At 39.7% G+C, this 21,865-nt stretch overlaps 1 protein-coding gene across 3 annotated transcripts in view; it reads left to right on the top strand.

Moving 5' to 3' along the window:
• LOC138946819 (somatostatin receptor type 2-like) overlaps positions 1-21,865 on the top strand; it is a 49,000-nt gene that overhangs the window by 5,050 nt on the left and 22,085 nt on the right. For 2 of the 3 annotated variants that reach the window (XM_070318221.1, XM_070318222.1), the window contains exons 2-6: positions 5,312-5,560; positions 6,386-6,549; positions 7,325-7,493; positions 17,004-17,102; positions 19,155-19,370. In XM_070318221.1, the coding sequence (XP_070174322.1) occupies positions 5,402-5,560; positions 6,386-6,549; positions 7,325-7,493; positions 17,004-17,102; positions 19,155-19,370 (807 nt within the window). In that variant the 5' untranslated portion in view covers positions 5,312-5,401. Of the gene's footprint in view, positions 1-5,311; positions 5,642-6,385; positions 6,550-7,324; positions 7,494-17,003; positions 17,103-19,154; positions 19,371-21,865 lie in introns of those variants that run through there. The other variant, XM_070318223.1, reaches the window with a different exon arrangement.

The raw sequence follows: 21,865 nt of genomic DNA, 5'->3' as shown, positions 1-21,865 counted from the left end.
ATTGAAGGTAGAAGGTAGATTGTTGTGGATAGATTGAAGGTAGAAGGAAGATTGTTGTGGATTCATAGAAGGTTGAAGGTAGAAGGTAGATTGTTGTGAATAGATTGAAGGTAGAAGGTTGAAGATAGATTGTTGTGGATATATTAAAGGCAGAAGGTAGAAGGTAGATTGTTGTGGATAGATTGAAGGTAGAAGGTAGATTGTTGTGGATAGGTTGAAGGTAGAAGGTAGATTGTTGTGGATAGATTGAAGGTAGAAGGTAGATTGTTGTGAATAGATTGAAGATAGAAGGTAGATTGTTGTGGATTCATAGAAGGTTGAAGGTAGGAGGAAGATTGTTGTGGATAGATTAAAGGTAGAATGTAGATTATTGTGGATAGATTGAAGGCAGAAAGTAGATTGTTGTGGATAGATTGAAGGTAGAAGGTAGGTTGTTGTGGATATATTAAAGGTAGAAGGTAGATTGTTGTGGATTCATAGAAGTTTGAAGGTAGAAGGTAGATTGTTGTGGATAGATTGAAGGTAGAAGGTAGAAGGTAGATTTTTGTGGATAGACTGAAGGTAGAAGGTAGAAGACAGATTGTTGTGGATATATTAAAGGTAGAAGGTAGATTGTTGTGGATAGATTGAAGGTAGAAGGTTGAAGATAGATTGTTGTGGATATATTAAAGGAAGAACGTGGAAGGTAGATTGTTGTGGATAGATTGAAGATAGAAGGTAGATTGTTGTGGATAGATTGAAGGTAGAAAGTAGATTGTTGTGGATAGATTGAAGGTAGAAGGTAGGTTGTTGTGGATAGATAGAAGGTAGATTGTTGTGGATAGATTGAAGGTAGAAGGTAGATTATTGTGGATAGATGGAAGGTAGAAGGTTGATTAATGTGGATAGGTTGAAGGTAGAAGGTAGATTGTTGTGGATAGATTGAAGGTAGAAGGTAGATTGTTGTGAATAGATTGAAGATAGAAGGTAGATTGTTGTGGATAGATTGAAGACAGAAGGTAGATTGTTGTGGATAGATTAAAGGTAGAAGGTAGATTGTTGTGCATAGATTGAAGACAGAAGGTAGATGGTTGTGCATAGATTGAAGGTAGAAGGTAGATTGTTGTGGATAGATTGAAGGTAGAAGGTAGATTGTTGTGGATAGATTGAAGGTAGAAGGTAGATTATTGTGGATAGATGGAAGGTAGAAGGTACATGGTTGTGGATAGATTGAAGGTAGAAGGTAGATTGTTGTGGATAGATGGAAGGTAGAAGGTAGATTATTGTGGATAGATGAAAGGTAGAAGGTAGATTGTTGTGGATAGATTGAAGACAGAAGGTAGATTGTTGTGGATAGATTGAAGGTAGAAGGTAGATTGTTGTTAATAGATTGAAGGTAGAAGGTAGATTGTTGTGGATAGATTGAAGACAGAAGGTAGATTGTTGTGGATAGATTGAAGGTAGAAGGTAGATTGTTGTTAATAGATTGAAGGTAGAAGGTAGATTGTTGTGGATAGATTGAAGACAGAAGGTAGATTGTTGTGGATAGATTGAAGGTAGAAGGTAGATTGTTGTGGATAGATTGAAGGTAGAAGGTAGATTGTTGTGGATAGGTTGAAGGTAGAAGGTAGATTGTTGTGGATAGATTGAAGGTAGAAGGTAGATTGTTGTGGATAGATTGAAGACAGAAGGTAGATGGTTGTGGATAGATGGAAGGTAGATGGTAGATTGTTGTGGATAGATGGAAGGTAGAAGGTAGATTGTTGTGGATAGATTGAAGGTAGAAGGTATATTGTTGTGGATAGATTGAAGACAGAATGTAGATGGTTGTGGATAGATGGAAGGTAGAAGGTAGATGGTTGTGGATAGATGGAAGGTAGAAGGTAGATTGTTGTGGATAGATTGAAGGTGGAAGGTAGAAGGTAGATTGTTGTGGATAGATTGAAGGTGGAAGGTAGAAGGTAGATTGTTGTGAATCGATTGAAGATAGAAGGTAGATTGTTGTGGATAGATTGAAGGTAGAAGGTAGATTGTTGTGAATAGATTGAAGATAGAAGGTAGATTGTTGTGGATAGATTGAAGGTAGATGGTAGATTGTTGTGGATAGAGTGAAGGTAGAAGGTAGATTCTTGTGGATATATTGAAGGTAGAAGGTAGATTGGTGTGAATAGATTGAAGGTAGAAGGTAGATTGTTGTGGATATATTGAAGGTAGAACCTATATTGTTGTGATTAGATTGAAGATAGAAGGTAGATTGGTGTGGATAGATTGAAGGTAGATGGTAGATTGTTGTGGATAGAGTGAAGGTAGAAGGTAGATTGTTGTGGATAGATTAAAGGTAGAAGGTAGATGGTTGTGGATATATTGAAGGTAGATTGTTGTGGATAGATTGAAGGTGGAAGGTAGAAGGTAGATTGTTGTGAATAGATTAAAGGTAGAAGGTATAAGGTAGACTTGTATTTGTTTGTATTGTCGGTCTGCGTGTGTGTATGGGGGATGGGGTGGGTTGTACTCATATACACGTGTATGCAGCGTGCCTGGGTGCGTGTGTGCCTGTGCGCGCGTGCGTGAGAGTAAGATTTGATAGTTGTTCGTTCAGTTGATAACTTGTTGATGTGTTTGATATGCGCGTTTTGCACGCTTGTTTGGTCACCGATTTTCACTAAATTGAAATATGTAACTGGGTTACTATCAAATTATGTACTGATGAAGAAGTCATGCTCTACATAGTCATATGTACAATTAAATATTCTTTGGATGGCTTCTTAAGGACAGCAATAATATAACCATGCGCTGCCAAGCGGCGGTGTGACAGAACAGTCAGCAGGGGCGATAACTCGTCACCTGTATCGCCTGGAGTTACCTCACTTTTAAATGCGCTGTCATTCCTCAGAGCTTGGTCACAACTGTTTCTTCTCGCACTTTTAGCAAAAGAAAGAACGCATTAGCGCTTACTCGATTATAACTCCAACTAAAAATGTTCACCGATGATCTGGGGTGTGAAAGGGGTGTTTTTGTAATTCATTCATTTAACAAATCTAATCGGTAAAAGTCTGACGGGTGTAAATCAAGCAAGTATGGCTCCCGCTCAATGCCAAACCTCGTTTAGTTGAGTCGACCTCCGAATTTGGAAACTTTTTTTTTTTAAATTGCATACAAGTAAGACCTTTTACTCTACATAATTGCTACTTTGAAGGAAGTTGAAGTTGAATTTATTTTATACCACATAATTTATGAAGTGATTTGGTCAACAGATGTCGAAGTTATTAGCATTTTTGTGGGTGGCATATTGTTTGGGTCACACTGTATCATGCCGCATTCCAGGGGAATCGGCCCATTCAAACTGGAGTTATAGGCAGTCAAGGCAAGGCAATTTCAAAAAATGTTTCCAAATTAGGCGATCGAGTTAACAGAACGAGGCTTGACATTCAGCGGTAGAAATACTTACCTGATTTAAACCCTCCAGACTTTTACCTTTTGGATTATCAGAATGTCTGAGTACACGAAAACACCCCCATCACCCCCTAGATCGTCGGTGACCTGAAGAAAGCAGTTACAGCTAGGTTCAGGGTAATCCCTGGACAGGAAAGCTTTCGTGCCATTGACAATTTCGGAGGTGTAATTTGGAACACATTTTGGAGAAAAGGTAAATGTCGGACCATTTTACCTACAGACTTGAAACTTTGTAGAATAGTAGTGAATGCACTGAAGTTCATGCACAACAACTGTGAACATAATTGCTAAACTCAAATGACTGGAACAAATTAACCCTTTCGTGGTAAAGTTACACTTGCGCAATGTCGCGCAAAATTCATAAATGATATGAACGCATTCATCCATGAGAAATGCCTTGATCCTGTCTCAGTCTGTGATTGCTGAATTCAAGTCACTGATTGTCTAATGTTGATTAAGGTGTACTATGTCAATCAATTTACCCCTAAGGTCACAATCAGGAGGGCGACGGGCGCTGTGGCGTGGTGGTAAGACGTCGGCCTCTTAATCGGAAGGTCGAGGGTTCGAATCCCGGTCGCTGCCGCCTGGTGGGTTAAGTGTGGAGATTTTTCCGACCTCCCAGGTCAACTTATGTGCAGACCTGCTAGTGGCTTATCCCCCTTCGTGTGTACACGCAAGCACAAGACCAAGTGCGCACGGAAAAGATCCTGTAATCCATGTCAGAGTTCGGTGGGTTATAGAAACACGAAAATACCCAGCATGCTTCCTCCGAAAGCGGCGTATGGCTGCCTTAATGGCGGGGTAAAAACGGCCATACACGTAAAATTCCACTCGTGCAAAAACACGAGTGTACGTGGGAGTTTCAGTCCACGAACGCAGAAGAAGAAGACAATCAGGAGGGCTTAAATCGGGTTAGTTTGGCTACCGCTCAATTTTAAACCTCGTACTGTTGAATCGATCCCCGGGCGGGGATGTAGCTCAGTCGGTAGCGCGCTGGATTTGTATCCAGTTGGCCGCTGTCAGCGTGAGTTCGTCCCCACGTTCGGCGAGAGATTTATTTCTCAGAGTCAACTTTGTGTGCAGACTCTCCTCGGTGTCCGAACACCCCCGTGTGTACACGCAAGCACTAGACCAAGTGCGCACGAAAAAGATCCTGTAATCTATGTCAGAGTTCGGTGGGTTATAGAAACACGAAAATACCCAGCATGCTTCCTCCAAAAACGGCGTATGGCTGCCTAAATGGCGGGGTAAAAAACGGTCATACACGTAAAAATCCACTCGTGCAAAAAACACGAGTGTACGGGTGAGTTTCAGCCCACGAACGCAGAAGAAGAAGAAGAAGAGTCGATCCCCAAATGTGGAAACTGTTTTTGAAATTGCACACAAGTCAGACCATTAAATCTATAAATTGGGCACTTTGTAGACGGGTCATACTTAGCCTGAAGTTTGTCTCCCGAATATGAAGTGATTCGGTCAACATATGTAGAAGTAATTAACATTTGTGTGAGTTGCATTGTTTTGGGTCACCCTGTAGTATTAAACAACAATCGTGTCCAATAAACAATGAAACCTGTTCTTCGACACATGAGTTCTGCATGCACTATGTGTGTATGAACTAAGGAATTGAAACTATGGAACAGTGGAAAATGTATTCATGTATTTGATGTAATTATTCTGTGTGTGTGTGTGTGTGTGTGTGTGTGTGTGTGTGTGTGTGTGTTTGTGTTTGTGTGTGTGTGTGTGTGTGTGTGTATGTGTGTGTGTGTGTGTGTGTGTGTGTTCTATGTTGTTGTTTGTTTGTCTGTTTTGTCCACGTGTTACTCCATGTACATTCTGACTGAGTGCCTGACTATCCTGCTCACGTATTCACTTGTGGCAGGTCAGTCCTAGCAAGACGTGGACAAAGAAACGACAACATTCCTTGACTATAACGGTTCTGCCAACAACACGATTTGTTAGCACACCCAAAATGTCGACTATCATTAGCTGGAACAACGTCATGGAAAGCGTCACTTTCGCCTTTATCTCATCCGGGGAGACAAGCGGTCCCACCACGACCTCAGTGCCTGCAGTGCCCCAGTCACTGCCCGGGATTGTGGATGCGGCCACCAAAGATCTCGTGACGGAGGTAAACATGGCTGTGATCGGGTTGTGCGTGACCTGAGTGACATTGGCCTTACTCTCTCCAAGCGTGTGATGCGCTTGTCCAGTGAGCAGTGTTCTTAATTTGTCTGGTGCTTTCAAGTACGCGCCGATGTTTATTTCCGATGATCACATTTCACACACACACACACACACACACACACACACACACACACACACACACACACACACACACACACACATACACGCGCGCACGGACACACACAGACACACACACACGCACGCACTGGCACACACACAAACAGACACACACACACAATCATGTGTTTGTTTGTATGTCAAATATGTCGCTCTATTTCTCATCCCCAGGTGGTGAACTGTTACCTGTGGTGTTAATCCTCTTTGTGTTGTGGTCACCCCAGGTGGTGAACTGTTACCTGTGGTGTTAATCCTCTGTGTGTTGTGGTCACCCAAGGTGGTGAACTGTTACCTGTGGTGTTAATCCTCTGTGTGTGCTTTGGTCACCTCACGTGGTCAACTGTTACCTGTGGTGTTACTCCTCTGTGTGTTGTGGTCACCCCAGGTGGTGAACTGTTACCTGTGGTGTTAATCATCTGTGTGTTGTGGTCACCCTAGGTGGTGAACTGTTACCTGTGGTGTTACTCCTCTGTGTGTTGTGGTCACCCCAGGTGGTGAACTGTTACCTGTGGTGTTAATCATCTGTGTGTTGTGGTCACCCTAGGTGGTGAACTGTTACCTGTGGTGTTACTCCTCTGTGTGTTGTGGTCACCCCAGGTGGTCAACTGTTACCTGTGGTTTTAATCCTCTATGTGTGTTATGGTCACCCCAGGTGGTCAACTGTTACCTGCTACCCGTGGTGTTCCTGTTCGGGGTGTGTGGCAACGTGATGAGCTTCGTGGTGCTGGTCGTGCACGGTCTCAACACCTCCACCAACGTCTTGTTGCTAGGGGTAACCGTGTCCGACTTTTGCTACCTCGTCACGCTATACGCCAGGTGAGAAGTTAGAGGAGCTTAGATACTTCGTTACTTGTTAGCTACGTCACGTACCACAGGGATGGCCTAACCTCAACATTTTAACTCGCCAGCCGGGCGAGTAACTTCAAGAAGGTCACTAGCCTGGCAGACATTTTTGACCAGAATTTCATTGGCCAGCCGGACGAGTTGCCCGGCGGATTTTTTAACTCGCCCCTGGCGAAAGATCGAACGATTTGGCCATCCCTCGTACCAGGACAAATATCCCACATGCGGATCGAGCTGTGTGTCGTGATTAGGTACGTAGTACATCCATCAGCCAATAACAGTCATCATTTATTTGTTCTTTTGGATAGTTTTACCTCGCATTACTTTGAGCAACATGTCTGAAATTGTGGTGACATTCGTCTATTAGTTATTTTGGTGTTTTATACGTTGCATTACTTGGAGCAACATGTCTGAAATTGTGATGACATTCGTCTATTAGTTATTTTGGTGTTTTATACGTTGCATTACTTGGAGCAACATGTCTGAAATTGTGATGACATTCGTCTATTAGTTATTTTGGTGTTTTATACGTTGCATTACTTCAATGGAAATACCAGGAGCTGGTGCGAAGAAGGTTCATTGGTTCTCTCGTTGACTTTCTGACGTTCTATTTATTCACATGCTGATCAGCTCTGCTATCAATGTCAAGCGTATAGCAAGCGTATTTCGTAAAGCGCTGTTTGATGGCAACATCGACATCATTCTAAATTGTTACGTGTATAAACGTTTCACTTTCGTGTCTCGCCAGAAAGGTGTCGTGCATCGTGTCGCACTTTGACCCCGCGGTTGCCATGACGATCGAGACGACGCTGATCCCTAATGTGTTCATGGTGAACCGTGTGTTCACTCTCACCACCCCCTTCCTCACCATGATCATCACCCTGGAGAGATGTCTGGCCGTCACCCTGCCTCTCAAGGTCAGTTCAAGGTCACTGTGCTCAAGGTCACTGTGTTCTCTCTCACCATCCCCTTCCTCACCATGATCATCATCCTGGAGAGATGTCTGGCCGTCACCCTGCCTCTTCAGGGCCCGTATGCTTATGGGGGAAGTTCGCGACAACTCCCGAAGTTTTGAGTGACATCGGAAGGCCAGAAAAAGGGTTTACTTCGAAGCAAAGCGAGGAAGTAACTCAGGGTAGTTTGCGACTACTTCTAAAGTTTTGAGCGACATCGGAAGTACATCCTCACTTTCGCATGCATGGGACGAAAAAAGAGTTTACTTTGGAAGCTAACGAGGAAGTAAATGAGGGTAAATGAACTACAGCCAGACCCAGTAGTAAACACGCTACTTCCACAGTTTCTCAGTGCAAAAAGGCAGGGTTTTTCTTCAGTTTTTCATATCAAACCGAGCTGACGCAAATGAAAGTCAGAAAGAGAGAAAATAGAAGGAAAGGTCGTATCTTGTGCATGTATTTCGTGCAAATTTCCCTGAATACAAACCTGAGTTGCCAGCTTTGACTTTTGTTTGTTCTGGGTCATTGGCCACCACTCTTTCATTCCCGCTTATTCACGACTTTCCGACCTTGACATTGTAGTTAGGGTCATGTGGGCGTCGGCATCATTGTCCAATCAGAAATAATCAATGATCATCTCCAAGGTGTGTTCAGGTCACAGAATTCTGGCCCGAAATGCAAAACAGTTTGCGCGGAAAAAGATTGGTAACAAGAAAAAGAGAACGTGGTTTGACAACTAAAGGGCATTTTGACCGGCTCGCACTACAGCATCGTTCAAATGTGGGAGAACGACACAGTCATCTGACAAATAGCCAGTGATTACCAACATGAGAAACTGGGGATATGAATCGTAATCCGTATGTAAGTTTGAAGCGGCCCTGACGCTGTTTGTACGTCAATCCGGAGAGAAGCTATCGTACCAGGCCTTAGCCATTTTGTCAAGTTCCACCCCCAGTGTGCCGACTACGGCCCTGCCCCCACCAAACCCCCGGTGGCAAGTTCGATTTTGCTAGCTAAAAATAAATGTTCTACTACCTTGTCAGTCTAGATCTGGAACTCATGAAACAGCACTATTCAAATCGCAATTTTATCCCCATTAAGTGAGCTGGTGTTTTTCTAGATCTAAGCATCGACCAAATTCAATAGAAATGTTCCTTGCATGGCATATTTACCTAAATCTTTTATTAAGTTTGTTGAAAATCAAAGTGTTCGTTTTTTGTTTGTTCGCGTGTCTGGTTTTTGTGTAGTCGATTAGCTTACACGATGTGTGGCTGTTTATTTTGTAAGGGTGGTTTAGCATGTATAAAATCAAAACTTGACTAAATATAATGAGACCTAGACCACATACACCATGAAATTGAAAGTAGAGTTCCCCGTTCAGTACCAAGATTGCCAGTATTAAATATTCAGACAACCTTTGGATAAATGTGTGGGGCTGTGGTGTTGCAGTGGTAGACTGTTTGCACGAGTATGTAGGTAGGTACGTGTACATTTGTGTGCTTTTGTGCAGTCATTTGTTTGTGAAGCAGGAACATGCAACATTTTTGACAAACATCAGGGTTGTGTGCGTGTGTGTGTGTGTGTGATAAAACCAACCAAGCTTACATCCAGCACAACAAGCTTCAGCTCTACTTCACCAGTCAAAGTCACAAACGCATTGCTTTATTCAGCTTTCGACACATATATTCACTCGATCAGAATCGAACCCTCTTCATGAATATTTTATTTCAGAAAAAAATAACATATTGATTCTACACAACAAATGGTAATGCTATATATGCTATGAACGATGAAGAATAGCAACCGAGACAGGTGAGGCATCAAGTTTCTCAGCCTTTCATCAAGCCCTTATGTTGCATATATGTCATTTGTTTGTTTTTTATCTCCTGATGTCATTTGTTTTTTTCCTTATCTCCTGATAACTGACCAGAAAGGTACAAACATCGATTCTGCAACTACCTCGTAAACTTCTCGATAGCTAATACATCAGAACGTAATACAGTATGCAACACACAAAGGCTTGATTACCTGTTTCATTGAAACAGAAGAAGGAATTAAAAGACCATAATTATGTAACTAAGAGGAACCGATGTATTCAAGTTCAGAACGAAGCAGTTTCTGCCTCAGAGCCTGTATCTCATGCTATGGAGCCACTAGAAGAGAAATGTCTGTCACCGTAGTTTGACCCAACAGACAGAGAAGTCAAGGGGGGTAATCTGTCGACAGCAGTTGTATTGCTGATTTGTATTTGAATTTACAAACCATTCTTATTCCCTTGTATAATTTGTGTATCGCTTCAGTAAACACTCATCTATTTTGAAGATTACATAATTTTCTAAAAATCAAACAAATCACAATTCAATATTTCACGCAAATTTTACTAATCCGCAAACAATTTTGCATGAACAAGTGTTATGTTAGGGAGAGAGAACGAGTGCGTAGTTAGATATATTTTGAGTGGAGTAGCTGAAATGCTTTAGCCTTATACACATTCTGTTATTGAACTGCTTAGCGGAGATTTCCAGATCAATTATACGGCGTTGAAAGACTGGCCTGTAGTACGGTATATACATACAAAATATAAAAATAAAGGCACATAACATAAAAGAAAATTGTAGAGTAGGTTGCTTTCTATCCTACTGCTCTAAATTAGCAAGAGGCAAGCTTCACAATGCTATTCACACCAGGATGCAAAGCATTCAGTGCTAAAGCTCTCAAATCACAAGACAAACACACTTCTTGGGGCTACAAGAAATGTTATAATTAGACACATTTCTGTAAAAATTTGTTATTGCCTCCCTTGAATAAAACTTATAAAAAAAATACTCTGAGAAAAAAGTTATACTTAAAAGCAATGCTATCAAGAAATAGGTAGTCTATGAATACTGAACGAACAACATGTCAGCTCTTACCATAACATCAGTAAATGTCCAGGGCCTAGGTAACTACCAGAAGAGACGTGACGTATTTCAACACTTAAGACAGAAAAAAACTGTTCTATTTACTTCTTACAAGATACCCATTTTGAAAGCAAAGTTGAGAAACAGATTAGAGCGGAGTGGGGATTTGAGTGTTGTTTCGCCTCACACACGTCACAGTAAAGGGGAGTAGCAATTATTTTTAATAATAATTTTGATTTTGAAGTAAAACAGACAGTAAAAGATAAGCAAGGGAATTATATCATTTTGACAATTAAGACTATGAACCAAGAAATTACGCTGGTCAATATATATGGGCCAAATAACGATAATCCACAGTTTTATTTGACTCTTCAAGAAAAAATAAGACAATTGCAAAATCCGAAAATCATCATAGAGGAGACAGGAATCTCGTTTTAAATCCTTCACTAGACTACTACAATTACAAACATAACAACAATGTGAACGCTCAGAAACAAGTTATTGACATGATAGATCAGGGGTGCGTTGCATAGGCAGAGCGCCACAGAACGTTTGCGAATGTTTTCTATGCAACGCATAGTTTTGTTGTGGCGCTCGCGAGCGTTAGCAAGCGCTCGGTCACTGAAGCGTAACAATTGCGAACGCTCGCCGAGAATGGTCTAGGAAACGGGGGTTTGCGGGGAGCATTCTGGAGCATTCTGTAACGTACCTGAGAGGTGGCACGCCAAAAACTATTGCACTATACTGAGCTTTCCGGTTGACTCTCTCTCTCTCTCTTTCTTCCTTTCTTTCTCTCCCTTTCTTTCTCTCTCTCTCTCACTCACACACACACACACACACACACACACACACACACACACACACACACACACACACGCGCGCGCGCAAACACACATACATACGTGTGTATTTGCGTGTTTGTGTGTGCGTGTGTGTGTGTGTGTGTGTGTGTGTGTGTATTAGTGTGTGTTTTATGTGTGTGCGTGTGAGTGTGTGTGTGTGTGTATGTGTGTGTGTATAAGGTTGTGCGTGTGTGTATGTGTGTGTGTGTGTGAGAGTGTTTGTGCGCGCGCGTGTGTGGGTGTGTGGGTGTGTGTGTGTGCGTCTGGATGTGTCTGTGTGTGTGTATGTGTCTGGGTGTATGTAAGTGCATGTCAGATATGACATTTATGGGTTTTATGTATGAACATGTATGTAATATGAGTACTTAATTAATGATGAAATGATGCTGTTATTAGTATGCATTAATTGACAGAAGTAGACTCGTATTGCGAAAAACATTATTATTGATTCGCATGCCTGTTGGACCATGATTATGGGGCCTGTACTGTTACCTGTAGAGCCGAGTCTCCATGCACTCACGTGCAACAGGTGAAAAACCTGAATGTCCATTTTTTGTAAGGTGAGCTGTTGGACTTGTCGCCAGTCACCTAAGCTGTTAGCTTCACTTGCCCATTGAACATGTAAGAGGCAAGTCGGGGAAGATTCTTTGCTCGCGTGCTCAGGTAAACTATTTTTCATGATATGTTTCGCTAAGGAACACTAGTATGTTTATGAATAAGCATTCTTAATATTCGCTGTTATGTTAACTTAAGTGTTCATTGTACTAGTTCTTAATCTGGATATTCTGAATAGTTGTTGTTTAATGTGTGGATAAATAACTCGGACATGGATGGGAATTGATATTAGTATTGACAGTAGTTATTTAAGAATTCGTGTGTGTGTGGTTGAATGTAGAGTGTAATTACAGCCCAGGGTGAATGATGAGTGAATTGCTGTGTGTGTTATGCCTATGGAAATACTGACTCAAGAATTACTTTCACAGGAGTCTTCCCAGAGACAGAAGATGGAATTCGCGAGAGCTTGTTTGACCATTCAAGCAGACGCATGAAGAAACGAAGATGCACGAAGCAGAGCGACGTGATCTACTAACCGGACTTTACGGACCACGCCAGGAGTCGCCGCGTCGGAGAGAAGTTAATCCAGAGACTCTGAGATATTCTTGGAGAAGGCAGACTCCTCCACAACAAGCTAGGCTCGACTTTTTCTTGATTTCAGAAAACTTGATAACTTTTGTGAATGACTCGGACATATTACTTAGTTACAGAAGTGACCACTCTCCTGTTACAATGAAACTTGAGTTTTCACATGAAAAAAAGAGTAGTAGCTTTTGGAAATTCAACTCCTCGCTTTTGAAAGAATTGAAATACGTTGAAGAAGTAAACACAGTAATAAAGAGGGTAAAAGAACAATACGCAGCACCAGTCTATGAAAGAGACAAAGTGGAAGGCATTCCAATAGAACAACTACACATGACAATATCTGACCAATTGTTTCTGGACACTTTGATCATGGAAATAAGAAAAAAAACAATGGAATACAGTTCAAAAAAGAAAAAAGAAGACAATAGGAAGGAAAAGCAATTAGAGAAAGAACTATTTACCTTACAAAAGAAAACAATTATTACAGAAGAGGAAAAGCAAGAAATGCAAGAAATTACAGAAAAACTTACCAATTTGAGAAAAGAAAAAATGAACGGTGTATTAATTCGAAGTAAAGCAAGATGGGCAGCTGAAGGTGAAAAGGTATCAAAATACTTTTGTAATTTAGAAAAGCGTCATTTTGTAAGCAAACAAATGTTTAAACTTGTATTAAATAGCGGGGAAACCTTGACAGAAACAAAAGATATGTTACAAGAAACTAAAGAATATTATCAAAATCTCTATTCAGAAATAAAAGTTGAGGATATTGATCTGGATACATATGTTCATTCTTTACCTAAACTATCAAAGGAAGATGCAAATCTACTGGAGGGCATTATCACATTAGAAGAAGCAACTGAATCACTCAGAAGAATGAAAAATGGTAAAAGCCCAGGAACTGATGGTATGACAGTAGATTTCTTCAAAGTTTTCTGGAGACAACTTGGTGGCTTTGTAATACGCTCACTAAATGAAGGTGTTTTGGAGAAAGAAATGTCTATAACTCAAAAAGAAGGTATAATCACTTGTTTACCTAAAGGTGATAAACCAAGAGAATATCTAAAAAACTGGCGTCCTATCTCACTTCTGAATGTAATTTATAAAATTGGGTCTTCATGCATTGCAAATAGAATCAAGACTGTACTCCCAAATCTTATCAGTGAAGATCAAACTGGTTTTGTACATGGGAGATACATAGGAGATAACTTAAGGTTATTGTATGATGCTATAGACTATTTACAAGATCAGAACCTCTCAGGATTACTGGTCTCAATAGATTTTGAAAAAGCGTTCGACTCAATCAATTGGAAATATATGAATAATGTCTTAAAAATCTTCGGGTTTGGAGAAGGAATTTGCCAATGGATATCAGCTTTTTATAAAAATATAAAGTCATCGGTTGTTGTGAACGGTAAAATATCCACAAGCTTTCCAATTAAACGGGGCTGTCGTCAAGGAGATCCAATCTCACCCTATTTATTTATTCTGTGTACAGAATTGTTAGCATGTAGAATTAGGGAAAACAATCAGATAAAGGGAATAGAAATAACAGAATATACGGAGTGTAAAATTAGTCAATTTGCGGATGACACATATTTTTTTACTTGACGGAGAAAAAGTATCTTTTGAAACACTGTTTCAAGAGTTAGAATTATTCAAGAATTTGTCAGGGTTAAAACTTAATTATGATAAAACATGCAATGTTTGGCTTGGGAGAAAAAAAAATAGTGAAGTAGTGTTTCTCACACACCTGAACATGTGTTGGAATCCTAACAAATTTAAAATACTGGGGCTCTGGTTTAACAATGATTTGTCAAATATGGCAGAGATGAACATTAATGATAAGTTCAATGAAGCAAAAAAGTTATTTAACGTATGGTCAAAACGGTCAACAACACCGGTAGGAAGAGTAGCAGTCCTGAAATCACTTGTATTGTCCAAACTTGTTTATTTGTGGATCATGCTTCCAAACCCACCAGATGCACACATAAGACAACTACAACAAAGGTGCTTTGAATTTGTATGGGATAATAAAAGAGACAAAATAAAAAGAACAATGGCTATCCACAAGATAGAAGAAGGAGGTCTAAATATTCCATTCATTAAAGCTGATATCTTTTCTTTTAAACTTAACTGGATGAAGAAAGTTCTGAACACCACATAATAATCCCAAATGGAAAGCAATACTATTAAGAAGATGTCCACAATTAACAGAAGCATCAAAGTTTGGAGGCAAACTATTTAACGACTGTAGAGTAAACATGTTTTGGAAAAATGTATTTGAAGCCTATGAGGAAATCCACTTCAAAATAGAGATCAATACATCCGAAGAACTGTTGACAGAACCTCTTTTCCTCAATACCAAATTCAAGATTAATAATAAAGTGTTTAATTTTGTAAATTGGACTGAAAATGGTATACAATATGTCAAAGATTTATTAAAAGAGAATGGAGAGTTTCTAAGTTTTAACGAATTTAAAGAAAAAATACAAGTTGAGACATCCTTTCTGGTGTATTATGGTTGTATCAGCACGATCAAAAGTTATATGCGGAAAAATAAAATTGTTATTGAATCAACAAAATCAATTAACAATAACACGGCATTTTCTCTTTTTTTATCTGGTGGAAAAGGAGCAAAAATATTTTACGATCATCTTATTAGAAAGGCTGTTAAAAGTGTCCCTAAGGCATGTAAAAGTTGGGAAAACCTCCTTGGCACTGAAATTAACTGGGATACAATTTTCAATAAAACAGAGAAAATACAAGATGTGAAATATCAATGGTTCCAAATTAAAATAAATAATAGGGTTCTCGTAAATATTTCAGTATTGAAGGACATGGGTGTTGTCACAAGCAATGTGTGCAATTTTTGTGAACTGGAAAAAGATACAGTCTACCACTACTTGTGGCAATGTGAACATGTCCAGGTTTTTTGGAGTTTGAAAAATGTCTGAAAGAAAAATGTTTTAACTGTGACAGACTCAGACTAACACCAACACTGATATTATTGGACCATGAAAACCACATTAAAACAGACGCTGGTTTTGACTATATTTTATTATCAATCAATCAATATGAGGCTTATATCGCGCGTATTCCGTGGGTACAGTTCTAAGCGCAGGGATATTTTTAATTTTAATTTTTTTTAACATTTTTTTTTTAATTTTATGCAATTTATATCGCGCACATATTCAAGGCGCAGGGATTTATTTATGCCGTGTGAGATGGAATTATTTTACACAATACATCACGCATTCACATCGGCCAGCAGATCGCAGCCATGTCGGCGCATATCCTACCTTTCACGGCCTATTATTCCAAGTCACACGGGTATTTTGGTGGATATGTTTATCTATGCCTATACAATTTTGCCAGGAAAGACCCTTTTGTCAATCGTGGGATCTTTAACGTGCACACTCCAATGTAGTGTACACGAAGGGACCTCGGTTTTTCGTCTCATCCGAAAGACTAGCACTTGAACCCACCACCTAGGTTAGGAAAGAGGGGAGAAAATTGCTAACGCCCTGACCCAGGGTCGAACTCGCAACCTCTCGCTTCCGAGCGCAAGTGTGTTACCACTCGGCCACCCAGTCCTTAGCAAAGTTCTTTGTATACAAATGTAGAATGAACAAAATTCGTCCTCGCATGCAAATGTTTTTAAGAGAACTATGTAACTTATACCAAATTGATAAATATGCTCACAATATCCTCATGAAGCAAATTCAGTTTATTAAAAAATGGAACCCGTACCAACAGCTAATAACAGTTTGATGACGACTGGTGATGTTGTGATTTGCTACTACAATAGCCGTTAATGCATTTCTGATTTCGGGATATGTATGCTTTGAACATATAACAATACCAACTGCCATGTAGCTTGTCATATGTGTTTAACTCTGTTACTGCTGCAATTTACTATCAGTATAAGTATCAATGCTTTTAATTTGTCATTGTAAATCTGTGTTTGCCTGAATAAAAAAACTGTTGACTGCAAACTGACTTAGACGTATTTACAATTTAATTAAACAAAATGTTTCAAATTATCTGATAATTAAATTGTACATTTAAAATCAAAGCAGATCTAGGGACTTGTGCACATGCACGAAAGTCGCACCCAACATAAAACATAAGAAACTATGATCTGCATCTCTTGTTTTGGTGATAATGGCACCTGTCGACCGACTTGCACACCATATATATGTTTTACTGTGCGCTCTGCATGTCAATGGTCTTTCTCTGGGTGACTCGATTCGCGAGTTCGTCGCGAGTTCGTTGGATGAACTGACTTAATGTCTTTCGGAATTTGATAAGCGCTCGGTGTTGTTGTTGTTGTTGTTGTAGTTGTTGTTGTTGTTGATGTGGAGTTGTCCACACGGGAAGGGCTGTGGCTTTAATGTGATCCCAAGTCGTTCAGTAAAAACCACCTGTCACTGTTGTGTAGCGCAACGTCAGGAAACGTAGCTGGATCTGACCGGTAATGGCAAATTCGCTGTGTACTAATTGGCATATGTCCTAATTGTCATTAGAACTGTGTCCTAACTGGCCAATGTCCTAATTGGCTAATTTATTAATTATCATTGGTTTGGTTTCAGATTCAGAGCATAGTGACGCCGCTCAGGATGAAGCTGGCTGTCATCTTTATTTTCATCTTTACCTTCTGCGCTGTGTTCCCCTTCTTTCTCTGCTACCAGGTCAGAGAGACAACACACACACACACACACACACACACACACATACACAGTTAAGACTCGATGTATTGTATCAATCAAGTGTTGACGAAAACCGTGTGTAAAAAAGATACCCTATGTACTGTATCAATCAAGTGTTGAATAAAAACCCTGTGTCAGATACACTATGTACTGTGTCAATCAAGTGTTGAATAAAACCCTGTTTGAATGAAGATTCATTACTTCGCCGGCGTTTTGCAAGCGAGTAGCCACACGATCTTCAGATAAGGTCATTATCTGTCTGTCTGTCAGTCCGTCTACTTCAAAGATCTTTGAGTCGACGTCCCAGTAAATGTTACGTTTTGTTTTGTCTATAGTAAATGTTATGTTTTGTTGTGTCTACAGTAAATGTTATGTTTTGTTTTGTCTATAGTAAATGTTATGTTTTGTTGTGTCTATAGTAAATGTTACGTTTTGTTTTGTCTATAGTAAATATTATGTTTTGTTTTGTCTATAGTAAATGTTATGTTTTGTTTTGTCTATAGTAAATGTTATGTTTTGTTTTGTCTATAGTAAATGTTATGTTTTGTTTTGTCTATAGTAAATGTTACGTTTTGTTTTGTCTATAGTAAATGTAACGTTTTGTTTTGTCTATAGTAAATGTTATGTTTTGTTTTGTCTATGGTAAATGTTATGTTTTGTTGTGTCTATAGTAAATGTTATGTTTTGTTTTGTCTATAGTAAATGTTATGTTTTGTTTGGTCTATAGTAAATGTTATGTTTTGTTTGGTCTATGGTAAATGTTATGTTTTGTTTGGTCTAGAGTAAATGTTATGTTTTGTTGTGTCTATAGTAAATGTTATGTTTTGTCTATAGTAAATGTTTTGTTTTGTCTATAGTAAATGTTATGTTTTGTTTTGTCTATAGTAAATGTTATGTTTTGTTGTGTCTATAATAACTGTGACGTACTTGTTTTGTCTATAGTAAATATTATGTTTTGTTTTGTCTATAATAAATGTAACGTTTTGTTTTGTCTATAGTAAATGTTATGTTTTGTTTTGTCTATAGTAAATGTTATGTTTTGTTGTGTCTATAGTAAATGTTATGTTTTGTTGTGTCTATAGTAAATGTTATGTTTTGTTGTGTCTATAGTAAATGTTATGTTTTGTCTATAATAAATGTAACGTTTTGTTGTGTCCATAGTAAATGTTATGTTTTGTTTTGTCTATAGTAAATGTTATGTTTTGTTTTGTCTATAATAAATGTTATGTTTTGTTTTGTTGTGTCTATAGTAAATGTTATGTTTTGTTGTGTCTATAATAAATGTTATGTTTTGTTTTGTCTATAGTAAATGTTATTTTTTTGTTTTGTCTATAGTAAATGTTATGTTTTGTTTTGTCTATAGTAAATGTTATGTTTTGTTGTGTCTATAGTAAATGTTATGTTTTGTTTTGTCTATAGTAAATGTTATGTTTTGTTTTGTCTATAATAAATGTTATGTTTTGTTTTGTCTATAATAAATGTTATGTTTTGCCTATAATAAACGTTATGTTTTGTGTTGCCTATAGTAAATGTTATGTTTTGTGTTGCCTATAGTAAACGTTATGTTTTGTGTTGCCTATAGTAAATGTTATGTTTTGTGTTGCCTATAGTAAATGTTATGTTTTGTGTTGCCTATAGTAAACGTTATGTTTTGTTTTGTCTATAGTAAATGTTATGTTTTGTGTTGCCTATAGTAAACGTTATGTTTTGTTTTGTCTATAGTAAATGTTATGTTTTGTTTTGTCTATAATAAATGTTATGTTTTGTGTTGCCTATAGTAAACGTTATGTTTTGTGTTGCCTATAGTAAACGTTATGTTTTGTGTTGCCTATAGTAAACGTTATGTTTTGTGTTGCCTATAGTGAATGTTATGTTTTGTGTTCCCTATAGTAAACGTTATGTTTTGTGTTGCCTATAGTAAACGTTATGTTTTGTGTTGCCTATAGTAAATGTTATGTTTTGTGTTGCCGATAGTAAACGTTCCAATTACCTACCATTCTTGTTTTTTGATTGTGAATAAAAACCGTGTATCAGATACGCTGGGTGTCAGACCCCGTGACCAACCTAACGGTGCCGCGTCTGTCGGGTACCCCCTTCTTCCTCACACACTTTGACGCCATCACCGTCTACAACAACATGGTGCTGTCCGCTCTCTTCAACTATCTGCCCATGGCCGTGGTTGTCGTCTGCACCGTCATCGTCATCACCACCGTCAAGAAGAGCGCACACTGGAGGAAGCTGACGTCACAGGTCAGAGTGACTTCCCTGGGGGATAAGATAACAATGTAAATGTAGTCACTAAGATACAAACGCCAAGTGCATGTCACATTTGATGTTCGTGTCTATATTTTGTGTATACATTAACATTGTTAACTTGCTCTAGTTCTTTTCACCTGCTGTCTCTTGTTCCCTAAACCATGGCGGATGTTTCATAATTACGATTTCTGCACTTATTTCAGTTCGCCTGAATCTAAGAATCAAATCCTGTATCATTTACTTCGGTTTAAACGATGTATTCAACTATTTTGCAAAGGACAAGGACGCATGCATACAATCATATTAATGGAGCGCGCCAAGTGATGAAAACAAAACAGCATGTGGTGGACGAATGTAACGTTGACACGCAAGATTTGAGCCTAGAGAGGTTGTAAGCGCTCTAAGTGCATACTACTTGCACAACAAGAGTTAGTGAGAGCTGGCACCTGACAGAATAGCAAACATTGACAACAAGAGTTAGTGAGAGCTGGCACCTAACAGAACAGCAAACATTGACAACAAGAGTCAGTGAGAGCTGGCACCTGACAGAACAGCAAACATTGACAACAAGAGTCAGTGAGAGCTGGCACCTGACAGAACAGCAAACATTGACAACAAGGGTCAGTGAGAGCTGGCACCTGACAGAACAGCAAACATTGACAAGACTTAGTGAGAGCTGGCACCTGACAGAACAGCAAACATTGACAACAAGAGTCAGTGAGAGCTGGCACCTGACAGAACAGCAAACATTGACAAGACTTAGTGAGAGCTGGCACCTGACAGAACAGCAAACATTGACAAGAGTTAGTGAGAGCTGGCACCTGACAGAACAGCAAACATTGACAACAAGAGTAAGTGGGAGCTGGCACCTGACAGAACAGCAAACATTGACAACAAGAGTCAGTGAGAGCTGGCACCTGACAGAACAGCAAACATTGACAACAAGAGTAAGTGGGAGCTGGCACCTGACAGAACAGCAAACATTGACAACAAGAGTTAGTGAGAGCTGGCACCTGACAGAACAGCAAACATTGACAACAAGAGTCAGTGAGAGCTGGCACCTGACAGAACAGCAAACATTGACAACAAGAGTCAGTGAGAGCTGGCACCTGACAGAACAGCAAACATTGACAACAAGAGTCAGTGAGAGCTGGCACCTGACAGAACAGCAAACATTGACAAGAGTTAGTGAGAGCTGGCACCTGACAGAACAGCAAACATTGACAACAAGAGTTGCTAAATGAGAGCTGGCACCTGACAGAACAGCAAACATTGACAAGAGTTAGTGAGAGCTGGCACCTGACAGAACAGCAAACATTGACAACAAGAGTCAGTGAGAGCTGGCACCTGACAGAACAGCAAACATTGACAACAAGAGTCAGTGAGAGCTGGCACCTGACAGAACAGCAAACATTGACAACAAGAGTTAGTGAGAGGTGGCACCTGACAGAGTAGCAAACATTGACAACAAGAGTTGCTAAATGAGAGCTGGCACCTGACAGAACAGCAAACATTGACAACAAGAGTTAGTGAGAGGTGGCACCTGACAGAGTAGCAAACATTGACAACAAGAGTTAGTGAGAGGTGGCACCTGACAGAGTAGCAAACATTGACAACAAGAGTTGCTAAGTGAGAGCTGGCACCTGACAGAACAGCAAACATTGACAACAAGGGTCAGTGAGAGCTGGCACCTGACAGAACAGCAAACATTGACAAGACTTAGTGAGAGCTGGCACCCGACAGATTAGCAAACATTGACAACATGAGTTAGTGAGAGCTGGCACCTGACAGAACAGCAAACATTGACAACAAGAGTTAGTGAGAGCTGGCACCTGACAGAACAGCAAACATTGACATGAACACGCGACGTCCATCCTCATATAAACGAAGGTCGGCGCATTATCCAAGGAAGTCCAAGTAACAATGACACACAATAATCAGCTTGTAATCCTGACCGGACAAAGATCGAGTTGAAACTGTGGAGACGAGTAAAATGCGTGTAACTCTGAGTTGTCCACACTCTTCCTCAACACGTGCAACATGGTACGTAACGAAGCTGGCTTCTTAACGACGTAAGGTGCTTTGTTTATCTGGTGGCCCAGTTTTACGTTCTGCACCAAACGCCCAGTAGTGACAAGGGAGACAACAGCTATCTCTAAATGGCCCTTTGACTAACAGCAAATTGATTGTCTCCCCTGGAAACCATCTCTCAGAGTTTTGGCTGGTGATGGTTGTGGGCTTTTTTTTAAAATTCGCTGGGAGTCAAGGGGTTGTTTCAAGACCCTTCACTGATCTTAGGCTTTCCCCTTGGATAAAGACTGTTGTGTTCACTGATCTTAGGCTTTCCCCTTGGATGAAGACTGTTGTGTTCACTGATCTTAGGCTTTCCCCTTGGATGAAGACTGTGGTGTTCACTGATCTTAGGCTTTCCCCTTGGATGAAGACTGTGGTGTTCACTGATCTTAGGCTTTCCCCTTGGATAAAGACTG

The sequence above is a fragment of the Littorina saxatilis genome, linkage group LG14 (genome assembly GCF_037325665.1).
Source record: "Littorina saxatilis isolate snail1 linkage group LG14, US_GU_Lsax_2.0, whole genome shotgun sequence".
Taxonomy (NCBI): domain Eukaryota; kingdom Metazoa; phylum Mollusca; class Gastropoda; order Littorinimorpha; family Littorinidae; genus Littorina; species Littorina saxatilis.
The sequence above is the reverse complement of the archived record's forward strand: the minus strand, read 5'-3'. Positions and strand labels throughout refer to the sequence as shown.